This window comes from Scophthalmus maximus, chromosome 17 (assembly GCF_022379125.1).
Source record: "Scophthalmus maximus strain ysfricsl-2021 chromosome 17, ASM2237912v1, whole genome shotgun sequence".
NCBI lineage: Eukaryota > Metazoa > Chordata > Actinopteri > Pleuronectiformes > Scophthalmidae > Scophthalmus > Scophthalmus maximus.
The window spans coordinates 9,975,238-9,989,727 of record NC_061531.1 but is presented as its reverse complement, the minus strand read 5'-3'; the positions used below and the strand labels follow the sequence as shown (position 1 = coordinate 9,989,727).

General features: G+C 44.7%; 1 protein-coding gene across 7 annotated transcripts in view; it reads left to right on the top strand.

Moving 5' to 3' along the window:
* The first annotated feature begins 1,017 nt into the window (after nt 1-1,017).
* The window catches only part of tnrc6c1 (trinucleotide repeat containing adaptor 6C1), a 36,036-nt gene continuing 22,563 nt past the window's right edge, over nt 1,018-14,490 (top strand). For 2 of the 7 annotated variants that reach the window (XM_047327969.1, XM_047327963.1), the window contains exons 1-3: nt 1,018-1,129; nt 6,623-6,725; nt 8,107-8,128. In XM_047327969.1, coding sequence (XP_047183925.1) covers nt 6,663-6,725; nt 8,107-8,128 — 85 coding nt within the window. In that variant the 5' untranslated portion in view covers nt 1,018-1,129; nt 6,623-6,662. Of the gene's footprint in view, nt 1,130-1,198; nt 1,333-6,622; nt 6,726-6,875; nt 6,915-8,106; nt 8,129-14,490 lie in introns of those variants that run through there. The other 5 variants (XM_047327964.1, XM_047327962.1, XM_047327967.1 and 2 more) reach the window with 3 other exon arrangements.

The following is a 14,490-nucleotide window of genomic DNA, read 5'->3' as shown; positions in this document are numbered from 1 at the left end:
CTCCTCGATTCAGCGGTGGAGATAAGGTTTCCACTGAGCAATGTACAATGGGAATTTCTCATTCTGAAGTAGCCAGAATATCGATCGGTTTTTATCACGGGACTACAGTGGCTCCTGAGGCACGAACCACAATAACACAAAGACGTTTCACAAAGCACAACGACATTTGAGAGTATACAACGACATTTTAGATTAGGAAAAAGGTAGAACACCGCTTCTTGTTGTCCCTGGTGACAGTTCAATATCGTTTCCCGTTCCTCGTGTGTTCTACTCTCAGCAGTGTCCTCGCACAAGTTTAAAACTGAGTTTGAAAGGATGGAAGAGGAGACTGAGAATGGCCCCTGTAACTTGATATGACTATAAATGTAAATTTTGTGTATTCTGTGTCAAATTATTCTATATAGTTCTATTTTATTTTGACATCATTGTCATTCAATTTTATTTTATTCTATTCTTATTCAAACCTGTACTTTTTATTATACCTTTGGGCTGCTGTACTACCTGGATTTACCAATAAAATGATTATATTAACTTAGTACCATTAGAGGAAATATATATGGATTTGTCAATATCAAGATTTATTAAGCCTTTAGGCGATTTTTGTTGTTGAGGGAACTAAATTGAACACTTTTCCAAACTTGTCCACACCTGCTGCAGGTCACATCACATTAGAAGTCGTGCCCTCTGTTGGTGTAAAAAAAAACAGTGCAGGTTTCGTGCCGCACAAAAATCAGTGACGAGCTTTTTCATGATCACCACAGAACAAATTCACCATTCCACTTCTCACACACGCGGCCCGTTGTGTTGTGTACTTGTTTACTCTGTTATGTCGCCACGCATGGGGGGCGGGGGGGAGGAAAGAAGGAAGGTGGGGTGGCATCAGTGCGGCGAGGGCAGTGATGGAGGGGCTACAGTTGTCATGGAAACGCGGCGGGTGGGGGGGGGTGTCGAACTGGAGAGGAGGAGGGGGCAGTTTGTTTTGTTATTGAAGGTCACGTGGCAAGGTGAAGCTCCGCCCCCCTCCCCCCGTTACCACCGATTCAACCGTCTCGAGCTGCTGCTCCGGTCAGTTACTACAAAATGGCTGCAGAGGCTCCGCCGCCGACGGGATCCTGCTGAACGCTTCATGGTAGGCTCCCTCCCTCCCTCCCTCCCTCCCTCTCTCTCTCTTCCTCCCTCGCCGTGCTTCTTTCTCTCTCGTGTGGGCTCGTTCGTCAGCTCGACAGACTCGCGCCCTGTCGGAAGGCTGCACGGCGTTCGCAGCCGAAAAAAATGGCAGCTGCTCTGGGAGCTCAGCCCACTTTGACACCAGCGCTGTCGTCGCAGCTGTCGGTGGGTTGTTGTTGTTGTTGTTGTTGTTGTTGTTGTTGTTGTTGTTGTTGTTTTTAAGCTAGTGCACGCGTTGTTGACCTTAGCACGGGTTTCCTGACCCCGTCGCGCTCACCACCACCAGCAGCAGCAGCAGCAGCAGCAGCAGCGGCGGGTCGAGTGATTCAAGGACACCGTGTTTCTCTGAGTGGTGACTGGTCGAGTGAGGAGCAGCTCGGAGGACGTTGCGTTTGACACTTGCTGTCATGAGCCGCTGGCAACAAACCCCTTTTTTTTTCTGCAGGCCGCGCGGACACACACACACACGCGCACGCGCACCCGCACAAGCACGCGCGCTTTACAGCTGCGTTCACGGAGGGAGAAAAAAAAAAGCGCTGCCTACGCATCAGTATCCATTCAGTGATTCCCTCACTGAATGGCGGGTAGTTTCTGGCCTTCGCTTTAAGAAAGTAGCGTCTCTTTATGTGTGCAGACACTTGGAGACTTCCGTCTCGGCATAAACTCTGGCTGGTTGTTAAATAAACTGTCACTGGGCTGCTCTGATGGGATATAAACCGTCCTCTGCTGTTGTCACCCGCTGGTCAGAGCTGTGCAAACCCCCACAGTAAAGTTAAGTCACCGGTGATGGGATTTAAAAAAAAAGAAGAAGAAGTGATTTTATAGTAGAGGCAGTTAGTAGTGGGTATTTTTTTCCCATGGCTTCATGGTTTGACCAAGTCAAACACACACTGATCTGCCTCAGCACCAGGGGCCCGTCACTGCTCTGAGTGTCTTGGCGCTGGTGCTTCCTGTGCCACCATCACTGCCTGTTGCAGCTCCGCACGCTGCAGTGGCACACACTCCTCACGGAGAGCCCAGTGTGTGTGTGTGTGTGTGTGTGTGTGTGTGTGTGTGTGTTTGTTTGTTTAGACTGGGAATGCCAGCACCCTGATGCACATAGAGGGCAGGCTGACATAAACTTTGAGGCCCTGCTGGGTTTTTTTTTTAACTGATGTGTTGGAGTCCCTAATTTGGGTCTGGACCCTGGCAAAGGGGCTGAAGCGGTGGTGGCGGTGACGACGGGCGCGGAGGTGGGGGTATTTTTGTGTCCCCCGCCAGGTCAGGGGCCTCCAGTCAGCAGCACCCAAGCCTCTGAAAGAGGCAGTGTGTTAAAGAGGCGCCAAAGGGGGCTTGATAACAAAAACAGGCCACTAAATACTGTGATTACTATACAGCTTAGGTCATACCACTTCTTTCAGTCTCAAACTCTCAGTGGCCTTTTTACTTGCTGCTGGACTAGAGGACTCGGGGGGGGGGGGGGGGGGGGGGGGGGGGGGGGGGCATTTTGCCAGATTGTGTCATTTGGTTTGGCGGGTTGTTCGGCCTCTGTGATCAGATGCCTAGTTGGAGTCCTCAGTGGAAATGATGAGCTTGCACTCTGTGAAAAGCAGTTTACTGCCGTCAAAGACATACGTTTTTTTTGTCTAGCTCGAACGCTCGTTCCATCCATTTGAATTTTGAATCCTGCACAGGTAAATGTTGACAGGCATTACTCCTGTGCGGCTGTTAGTAGTGCACCTTTTGGTTTCAGTATTGCACACATTCTCTGTTAGGAGGGAATAAGTACTACTCAAAGACATTTTCTTAATCATCCTTTGCAGAAATTAAAATGTTAGCTCTCTTTCACAGGCTGTTGCTCCACAGAGGCTTGATTCTTTTCTTCTCCTTTTTTCGATTCTGAAGACGATTGTGGAAACGGCGAGAAAGCTACGAGATGGTAGTATAAAAATACATTATCTGGGGATCTTCTCTGATCGCTTGGAATAATAAATTGTCAACTGGGCCTGTGAAAGTGCTCCCATTATTTTCGGAGCAGGCGACTGACACTGACAGTTATTTTAGGGCCTGCTCAGAACTGCAGGAGTGTGGAGTTCATTTTTTTCCTTGTCGCTGGCCTGGGTCAGAAAGCATTAACATGACCACACTGAGAATAGCTTCAAGTACTTAAGAGACTGCAATCCTCTTTGCACAGCACAAGGACTTTGTCAGTGCTTACCCAGCAATTTTTAAACCTTCACAGAAATTGAAAGGTAGTTGTGGCTGCTTGGTCTTCTTTTTTTTCTTCCGTAACAGTGTTGCATATCATATATTCTTTTAGAGCTAGCTTAAAAACGGTGTTGCCAAAGCGTGCGATCGTGCAGACTGGCAGAGGGGGCTGCACATCCTGCCATAGCTGTGGCGGCTGCTGCTGTGGTTTGCTAGCAAGCGTTCTCCCGAGGGCTCGCCGAGCTCTTGTTTGGCTTGCGATGGCATTCCTGGCTCTGTGCCCAGCGACTGCCGTCTAGCACCCCTTCCCCCATCTCTAACACGAGCACACAAACCAGCCCCATCGATTGTAGCACCCTCATCCTCAGTGCTTCATTTTGGGGTAGTCATGCATTTTCATGTCCACATCGGTACCGGCGGCTGCGACTGTTCCCCTCACCTCCCCTGCTTGATTTTCTAGCAGCATTTATCAGTCTGTCTTTCGGTCTTTCTTCCTTTTGCCTTCCTCTATCAGTGGTGTGAGTGTCTGGTTTTAAGAGGGACACCAAGCTCTAATCCTGTTGTTCCGACGGGACGGTTTAATTCCACAACACAGCTGAGCTCATTGGCCTGCGTCTTTCATGTCGACTCTAACCATGCTTCCCTGCTACAAACGGCTGCTCATGATGCAGCGCAGCCAGCTACTGCGAGAATACATCAATTAAAAAAACGTTGGTGTAGTCTGCCGTGTCTAATTTATTTATTTTTTGATTTGGCATGGTTTTATCATTGTTAATATTCTACTACACATTTGTAAAAATGGCCCCTACTGCCTTTTTAGTGCGGTTGTATTGCCAGACGTACAGCAGCGAGTGTGCAAGAGGTACCATATCTGCATCCTCACCACCAGTCAGCACTCTGAGCCCAAGGGACACACATCTGTCCAAGCCAGGCAGATGTTTAGAAATCAAACAGCAGCTCTCATTGAGACTCAGAGACTCTCTCTGTCCTGCTCTGGGACCAAATGTTTCTTAAACTGAAATCATTTTGACGCGTTGCCCCTGCACACACTCTCCTCATCTGGGTCGGAGGCCAACAGCAGCTCACATTAACTGGAGCATCTCTCTTATCCTCTGATCCTTCAAAAACACAAGTCCGATGATTCCTTTGAAAGGAGCAGCACCCGCTATATTTAGAACGGCAACTGCACCAGCGGGTTGTTATACCGGCCCGTTAGAGGTAAACACTGAAAGATGGGTGAATAGTGGAAGGAGTTTTTTGTGTCAAAGCAAATTCTAACAGCCTTATCCCAGTCCCACAATTTGGCGTACTGGTCCCTCCTTGTAGCTCGCCATCAGGCCTGGAGTGCAGCTAGATTAGCTTGATTCACTTTTCAGCTCCTGCTGACCTTGAGTGAGCCATGGGGCTCCGTGCGAGTTAGGGATATTTGTTACTGTAGTTATTTATTCATCCTTTTTTGAAATAAGAAGCAGGTTGTTCTTTGCTTGTTTGTTGGTTTGGTAAATTGTTTGGATTTTGTGATGATTCTTTTTATGCAAGATGGGATTGAATTTGTTGTTGAACTATATCTACATATACCAGAAAATATATTAAAAGTTTCCCAGTGTTTAGTTATTTGTTTGTTTGTTTTCACAGTGTGATTTGCTCTTCCATTGGTCATTTGGAATGATGTAAAGACAGACATTCCACTATCAGCGTATCATTTTGTGCCCAGAAAGTAGAGTGCATAGGTTTCCCCCAGATTACAGGCAAAATTAATAGAGCTCGATTTTGATTCCTCACTTTCTGGATAGTGTAACAATGTCTCCACATGTGATAGCAGTGTTAAAGATAATGAACAGATCCTCTGGAGGTCTGATGTTTGAGGCTCCTCTATGGTGACCTTGTGTCCACTGGTTTGCCGCACACGTTGTACAAATGATTCTCGATAAGTCAATTTTAATCCTGTTCTTTTTCCTAAGCTGTTAGTCGTTTTCTTACTTTTTTTCGGAAAGTTCCTTAACAATTTTGGTTGGCGTTCAGCGTTGAGGTCAGGAAAAGCAGTTTGGAAAGGGAAAAAGGACACAGTTTTTATAGTTGTACCCTCTCGTGCACCAATTTTCTCATGACATGTGCCAAAGCACTGACTCAGTTGCTTAACTGCAAGCTCCGATTTGTACTTTGTGTAGTGCTTGTCCAAGTTTGCCTTTCCTCTCAGTTTTCCAGTTCCATCATTGAACCTCCACAACCAAACTGATTGCTTGAGGGCCTTGTCAGTCTCCACCTGACTGCTCACCAGGGCCTCTGGGAGCGCTTGTTGCCAGGCAATGGCAGACATGGCGGTCGCCTGTAACAGCGAGGGCATGTATTTGCCTCCGCGCTGGCAACAGCCACCGACGGATTACATAATATTATATTTTCATTATATTTTCAGGTTGTCTGTTCATCCATCCATCCATCCATGAACGTAAAATATCAGGAACACGTGGAGGGAATTTCATTCATTTCATCAGACACAACTGTTCACTTGGACTCTAAGATGAACTGATGAAAGATGAAGCGTGTTTTTTTTTGGCGAAGAAGAAGAATTCATACCTATTTATGGCAAAATTTTGCACAAATTGAATGAAATGAGGATGTGGTGACATTTTATATCTGGTTATAGGTCAACTCTACTGTGACATCATTGTTCAGCAAGAGCACATTTTTCGTTATTCAACCCCATAACTCAGGAGCAGAGGAGGAGATTGTGACCAGATTTCTTGCTACTTGACTGGTTGGCGGAGGCAAATAAGGCGAGGCGGTAACGCTAGTTTTGCTGTGGTCCGCTCCCACATTAGTTGCGTTGGGATCTGTTGCCCTGCCGTGGTGTAGAGTCTCAAGAATGGGGGCCTCATCTCATTGGTTCCATCTATGCTAAACATACAAAGCCTCCTTAATGGTTTCCAGAAGCCACCCCAAACACCACCAAACTAAAACACATATACACACACATACACACCCACACGCACACAGTTCAAAACACACAGTTTGACAAAAAAGTTTTCGGCTTAAGTAAGAGTGAAGTGCAAAACAAGTCCGCATTCTTCTCTCTGTTGGTTGTCCTACTACACATGTGATTGTGTGTGTTACAACAGAGGCCACCGAAAACACTGAGTTTTACGTTGGAGAACAACTGAAATTGCAAGTGTTCACCTGCTGAAGCACTGTGTCTTTCTCATTAGCTCGACTTGGGTGATAAAAACATGTCCTATCTCTCTCTCTCTCTCTCTCTCTCTATCTATTTAAGCTGTGAGAAGAAGCAAGACACACAAGAAGAGAACCATTTGATGGAAGATAAGAAAAAGAAAAAACAAGAAGAGAAGAAAAAGAAAGAAGCCGCTCAGAAAAAGGTAAGCGTGTGGAATCTCTTTGACAAGCTCACTCACCTTTTTACCTTATTTAAATGTTTCTTTCTAATGTTTAATCGGTGACAACATCCCAGTGAGCCCAGTCCTGAAACAGGAACGCAGCATGCTATCATACGCACGCCGCATGATAGGCGGATGCAGAGATGAATGGGGCTAATAAGACTTGTCCTGGTTAGTACTGCTGAGGCTTTTTCTATACTTGAGATGCGCACATGTAGTTTGCTGGTGGTCGGGGTGAATATCAATAGGTAATAAAAACCATTCCAAGTTAAAGGGGCAGCAAATGATTTTGCAGAGGGACTGCACTGGTCGGGTGTGGGAGACGGACACGCTTACCATCGCCAAAACCCCCACGTCTCTTAATGTGTCAGGGACTGATGTTTACAAACTGCACACGCAGTGTTGTGTGGTGCAGTCTGCACCATTTTTTTTGTTTTCATTTTACAGAACCAGGGCTGCGGCAGGAAAAAAATCTGTTATTTCGGCGCAGAACCGACAGCTAGCAGACTGTGAGGAAATATTCACAGAATTTTAGTGTATTGGATTAAAATAGCTTACTGCCCCTTTAATGCTGGCAAGTTAAACCTACGTTTATCCATCGACTTTATTTACCATCCCACTTTATCTTTGGACGTGGTGTCACCACGCACCTCCACTTCCTATATCTGTCAAATTAAAAGCCATGTAATTGTGACCTCAAGATTGTGGTGGCGGCGGCAGTAATATTGCAGTGGTGGGGCCGACGCGGCAAAATGTACAATATTTAACCCAAATCGCTGTCGGTGAAGCACAAAGCAAGTGCAGCTCTCCACTCTGCTCAGGTGTTTTCCTGCAGTGACATCACAAACATATCGAGCACATGCATTCTGTCATGTTTTTTTTTACACAGGAAGCATTAAACAGAAGCTTTCGTTGTTGCTGTCCTCATCCTTATCCCACATCCCACCACTTCCGCCCCCTCCTCTTCACCGCTTCCTTCGGCGGGTCTGTTTTCATTGTTAGCTTAACAGATTAGCCTGCTGCTCTGAGTAGTGTGGAGTCTCTGGCCTTTAAACTGTCTTTGTCAGTGCTGCTTAAAGTATGTCTGTAATTCTTATGAGAGGAGCACACACACACAAGCCAAATGAACCCTTTCACCCCATCAAGTTATATGAATGAACCTGAACCTCTTAGCAATTCAACAGATGAGCACAACCACCACACTGAAAATTTGCCCTTGCTGATGGTGCAGATGGCAAGTGAGCGTTGATCAGGCTTTGATATTATGGCCTACAGTTTCACTTATACATGGAAAAGATTCTTGTTGCATCATTTTAAGTTATTCTTTCCTTCTATTGCTAATATATTTTTCTCTTCTTTTCAGGCCACAGAACAGATAACCAAAGGTGAGTTGGGGTTACTTGTATATCAACTTGTTTATTTCATGTATTTTGCATCACCGGCCTGTCTGCCATGAAGCTTCCAATGAGTTTGTAACATGAAGTTTTCAAACACTCGGGAGGCTGATTTTGTACAGAATACACATTTTGAGATTCAATTTACCGTTTCTTGGCTGTGCAATTTGTATATGAAGCATGCAAACATCTTTAACTGAGTGAGAACATTAGCAGCAGCCAGGTGGTCTGTATACTACCTGAGCCAAAAAGGAGGCCAGGTGCCCATACAAGACTAATAAGGAGTATGGGGATTTTGCAGCTGCTCCTCGGGCCTCCCCATTGGCTCCTCAGGCATACCTGGGGGGGGAAGGGGTGAGCAGAAGGAGAAAAGAACAAAGTGGAATAACCACCAAACAAACAAGGAGTTAAATAAAGTTGACTAAAAGGAGACTTCTTTTGGAAGGAGTGTGCTTAGCTTGCAGGTTTTTAACCTGTGCTCTGTGGCAGCCGTAAACCCACTCTGCACTTTGTCTCCCCCAAGCCAATACTCTTAATGACCAGAGAGAGGCATGTAGACAGCGATGGGCAGTAAGTTAGCCCAGGAGCAGATCCCCATGTCAGGATAAGCAGCCAGATGGGAGAGAGACTTACCGTCTTTCAAGGGCCAGGCAGAGCTGATCTGATTAGATCTGCTGGTGGACATCGGCTGATTGGCCTTAAAGCGTTTTTAATGTCAGCAAAAGAATAGACGCCGAATTACAAACAATCGCTTGATGTTTGTTTTCCCATAGAAGTGTGTTTGTTTATACTTGTTTTAACATCCCAGTGAGGACTTTAAACTGAATACACCATGGAGACTTTGTGGGTACAGACTTCTTTTTGAGAGTGTAAGACTTAGTCAAGGGTTTATGTTAGGTTTAGACATTTAGCTGGGAAGGCCAACAATAGGGTTAGGGGCTATAGGGAAGGCTGTTTGTCAATGATTTGTCCCCACAGGGATATTGAAACATTTTTTTCAGCTATTTTTTTTCAATCATTAAAAACGAGGAGTAAGTTATTCTCTTCTTGTGGCTGCAAAAAAAATGTGAACTCGTGGGTCAGCGCTTTGACCTCCCACTCTCTCCCTAAAGGATGAGTTAATGAGACTGTACTGTTACAGAGGAGCCCCCACGACCCCTTATTCTCCATGTCTGAGTCACCCTCAGCCCCTCACCCTGTTTGCCGCGCTAATGAACGTGATGTGGTTTAGCTATGTTGATATTCTCTTTGTCTCTTATCTACTTGGTGTTGTTTTTGCTACTTTTTTAAATTTGGCCTACATACAGTGCCATACTTTTGCCCTCATCTTACAGACCAGGCTGTGATCTGCACAGTTATTCTCTTGGCGGCAGCCCTGACCTTGATTTACAGTGTACACATGTATGCACTCTGACTACATCATGGTCAGTTTTCCATAGTACTGTTCTTAACAGTATAAACTCAGGCTAATGGATTATAATTTCAGGATTCCTCCAACTTGTGAATTAGTTGACTTAATTTAGAAACCTGTCTCAGTCACCATAAAAGGACCATATAAACACCTTTTTGGCAGAATTAGTGATTAATTGATGAATCGGCTAAGGGAGGCAGATTGTCTCGGTACACTGGGAACTAATTAAGAGAACAGTGCGAGTATGGAGGCTGAATAAATAGGTATCCGTGCACAGGAGATCTCCAGGAAGACCTCGGGCACCATAGTAACACTCCACCACCTTCTGTCTGGTCTAACACAAAAGCCCATCCTGGGACCAACAGGAGGGGGGGAGCAGAGGGAAAAGGTAGTGGAAGAAGGTGGGCTGTAAGGAAGGAGATGGGATGATTATATTTGTGCAATGTGAAGGGAGGCGCCTGCTCAAACAGGGTTACCTTTGGTTGATTTGAAATATCTGGAAAGGCACGTGAGAGCAAAAGAAACAGACAGAGCCATGTGAAACAATAAGAATGCAACTCCAGTTTCCCGTTTGCCGGCAAAGCTGAGGGGGCCCTTTGCAAGATATGTCTACTGGCTTGTTTCTGTGACACACACATGCACACAGTCCTTCTCACTCCCACCCCCCTCACTTTCCCAGTCCCCTGATGTGAGAGGCAGCATATGAACATTGTCTACCTCTGAAAACACACACATAGTTTTACCTTACTGCTCACAAATAAACAGAAAATTGTTTTTAATTTCTTGAGCAAATGCGGTACATTCACGTCCAAATGCCAAAATACCTGTAAGTGTGCTTTCACACCTAACTTATATGTTATATACACACTTAACTTTGTGTTAACGATTCAGGTGCCTTTAATTTTTGGTTTGAAAGCCAAACAGAGCGACCACAGGATTTTATGATGTATGTGTGATTTTACCATTGTAAAACCTCATGTCAGCAGACATGTCAAGATTTTAGCAAAATTTAAATAATTGTCATATTAAATTGTTTAGTCAATTCTCTACTTCTTTTATAGATCTGGGCTGTACTAATGTAATAATTTATATAGTTAGAAATTATTGTTCATAAATAATAATAAATAATTCTAGGCAATATTGTTCCTTCAAAACCATCACTAATGTAATTTAAAAATTATTTGTAGTGTCAGTTGTTTTCAATTGGATTTGTGGCCATAGTAATAAATACATTGATTATATGGCATGTACTAATGCAAATATATATATAGATTTTTTTCTTTTCTTAAAACCTACACATGGATATCACCAATGTTAATGTCATTTACTTATTACTCAGAATTCCATGGTCTGACAGAGCGTTGTGGAAAAGCCCCTTGGCTTTCCTCCATCAGTGGAATATTTAACCCTGAATTGTTGTCGTCGTCATTTTAGTACATCCAAGGAATCTTCTGTGGTGTCACTCTATGAGTCAGCAACACAGTAGAGCCGTGTGTGTGTGTGTGTGTGTGTGTGTGTGTGCGTGTGTGTCCCTGCAAAGGAAAGGACCAGATTACAATAATAGTACAAAGCAACCGCCCCATCACAGATATTGTGTCCCACAACAGAGGCCTTCTGCCACCAACTAGCTGCACTTGAGTTAATGTCTTAGGGTTAATGGGCTGTTGCGTTTCTGTTCACGCTGTGCATTTTTATCCCCATCATAGTCGGGGTGGGGGGCAACGTACATACACATCAAGCCACTCATTTACATAGCACAATAAAAGATAACATTATTATAAAGTAGAGTTGCAGCAGTAATTTCATAACAGATTAATTTGCCGTTTCACATTCCCTTAATTACGCCCAGCGCTTTGTGTTAGAGAGTCATAAATTGTGGTGCGATCAGGGGGGAGTTTATACCAGTGTGCATCTTGTCATCGCCACTGACTCTTTTACACGTCTTATCCCACCGAGCACAGTTTAAACGGAGGCAGCAGCCGTGATGATTAACTACAGAGGAGCGTTGCCCCCATAAATTATGCATATGAGCCTATTGCCATTAAGTCTATAGTGACTTAATTTTTTTTAAATGATCATTAACACAGGTGACCTAGTCTTTTTGGGGGGCAGATTTTATTTATTTGTCTCTCAGCACTCTGAGTTGAGCAGGTCAGAAATGTGTGTTTTCATGTTAAATGGTTTTATAAGTTGAGCTGGCTGTCATGTAAGCTGCAATGTGGCGGATGATGTAGTGTATTTGTGATTCATATAGAGGCTATGTTGTTAGGGCATCTTGTACAATATAACAGGGTGATTCTCCCTCAAAAAGATTTGCAGCCTCTTGCAGTTTTTGTGTGAAGCACATATTGCGGCCTCAGTGACTCGTGTTGGTCCAGCGGGCACTAAACAGGTCAGGGGGACTGGACGTTCCACTCTCTTTCACACATCACTTCCTCTAAATCCTGACGGACAGTGGAATCTGGTCTGGCTGCAGCTGTTGGCACAAAAGATGAAGTGAAGCAGTCTGTCTCTGTCCTACAACTTTCTTCTGTCTCCGTCTTCCGCCTGTCTTCTGAGAGCAGTAACCATCCTCTCCCCCTTCAGCCAGCTTTGACAATAACGTGTCTTGCAGGATGAAAATCATTCAGATACCTAGTTTAATAAATGCTCTCATCTATATAGCCCAGTGTTCTTTACAGGGCGCCGTCCAACATGGAAGTGCTTTTAAATAGCGTTTTTATCGCTGTAGAATGTTATTCAGCAAGGGAGGGTTTTCCCTCTTAACTACAGTGTCATTTATTCACTTCTAATTAAGCCCTTTAATCTGCTCTCTTATGAGGTGCACTGCTCACATCTTAAAGCCCAGAGGAGGAAAGAGATGGAGAACCCTAAAGACACGCCCCCCTTTCTCAATCATATGTTGCCACTCTTTCTCCTGCCTCCTCTTCATTAGACATCTGATAAGGATCCAGAACTGTCAACTCATTTAAATCACTATGTTGTTTTCCTCTGAATAGGCCCAGTTATCGTCTCTTTAAAATTACAGATGCCTATTATAATAGAAATAACAGCATAATATAATGAAGCTTTCGTGTTGTCCCTCAGTTGTAAGTCATGTTGCATCATTACTGATCTAACTGACTTAAGGTTTCAGTATATTTATGAAAGTTTCTGCTGTGGGTCCTGAGATGTTCCATCTGTGCACCTCCACTTGTAAAACTTGCACACAGCGTAATCCTTTATGTTCAAGGTCATGTGGCCTGATTTTCTGCTTTTACCTGAGAGAGACACTGATGGGGAGCACTGCCAATGCTCTCCACCTGCGTCTTCTACATCTACCCTCAACTCTCTATACTGTATATCTTTCCAGACAACCTCCCCCCAACCTCTAGGTCTTAAACAGTCAGGCAAGCGTGCTATCATCTTCTCTCTCAGAAAATTAAGACTCCTTTTAAAGTGGAAAATGGGATGTCTTCCTTTGCCGCGTTAAGCGCACACAGCCCCAAGGCCACAGTTTGACGTGCATCTTTGATGAAGTGGGAATTCTCCTGTGCATCCGCACAGCTGAGGACTGTTTTTGCAAATAGGCTGTCAGAGAGAGTGACTCTGATCTCTCTTTACTCTATTTCACTTTTTTTCCCTGCAAAGTACTGCCATGAAAGACTTAATGTGGCTTAATAAACCTTGCTAATGCCAGAAGCATTTACTCGTTTTTTTACTCGTATTTACTCGTCATTTACTCGTCATTTACTTCAGTTATTTTGATATTATTGATTTTACTCAATGTGTAGGATTTGCGTTTGTTTTTTGAAAAGAATGGAAAAATGTCATGGAATACTACAGGCAAATAGAAGACTAGTTGTAAGCAGATTTAGACCAAAGCTGTTTCCAAACAGTGAGACTCGATCTCACGAGGGGGTGGAGACTATCGCGCACACGCACGCACAAAGACACACACACACACACACACACACACACACACACACACACACACACACACACACACACACACACACACACACACACACACCATCACTCACCCTCCCTCCCTGCTCTACCTCCTTCCCTTCCTCTGGTACATTCGACTCTCTCGCTCTTTCACTCTCCCTCCCGCCCGCTCCCTCCTCGTCTCTTCCCTCTGATTGGCTGACAGAGGAACCAGCAAGCTTCCCCCTTCCCCCCAGCTTCCAGAAGAATCTACGTCACACATCAGAGAGTCCCAACTGTATAACGATCACCTCCATGACTATTTTTATACATTGTGGCACAACCACAAAGTGCTCTGATTTAAAGAGGAAATCACCATCTTTAGATTAGTCGGGAGCTCTGGCCAGGAATGACTGTGCGTCTGCCGTCCTTAATACACTAAGGACAAGGGGATAATAGTAGATCACAGCGAATGAAAGGGAAAGTGTAGCAAACATAGGTGGTTATGGATGAAGGAGGAGAAGGGTGAGGAAGTGGAGCAGATCCAGAGAAATCCGATGACTGACGAGTTCCCCCCTGATTCCTGCAGCGAGAGGAAGACCCTCAGACAGATAGGGGTGAAACCGTGCAGTCATTGGTTGTTATCCACACAGGCTGCAGCAGTGGGGGCATAAATTACTTACAACAATAACCCCCCCCCCCCCCCAAGCATACACACTCAAGACAGACATAAACAGACACAGTAAAATTAGGAAGAGAAGCAGTTAGTTTGTGATATGTGAGCACGTCTATCAGTATTTACAAGGCTGTGCGAATGTATGTTCCAAGACACCATCCTGTCCTCTCCCCTCAGTGTGGGCCTCAGCATTACATAACTCTTTGTTTTTCAGTGTGTCGGGCTGGCCGCAAGTTATTCACTGCTTCACTGCACACACTCGGGATGGCAGCCAATAGCGAAGCACTGCTCTTTATAACTCATTTAGGCCACACAAAGATTTTCTTTTTCTTTTGCCTTTACTTTTCTTGCTGCCTT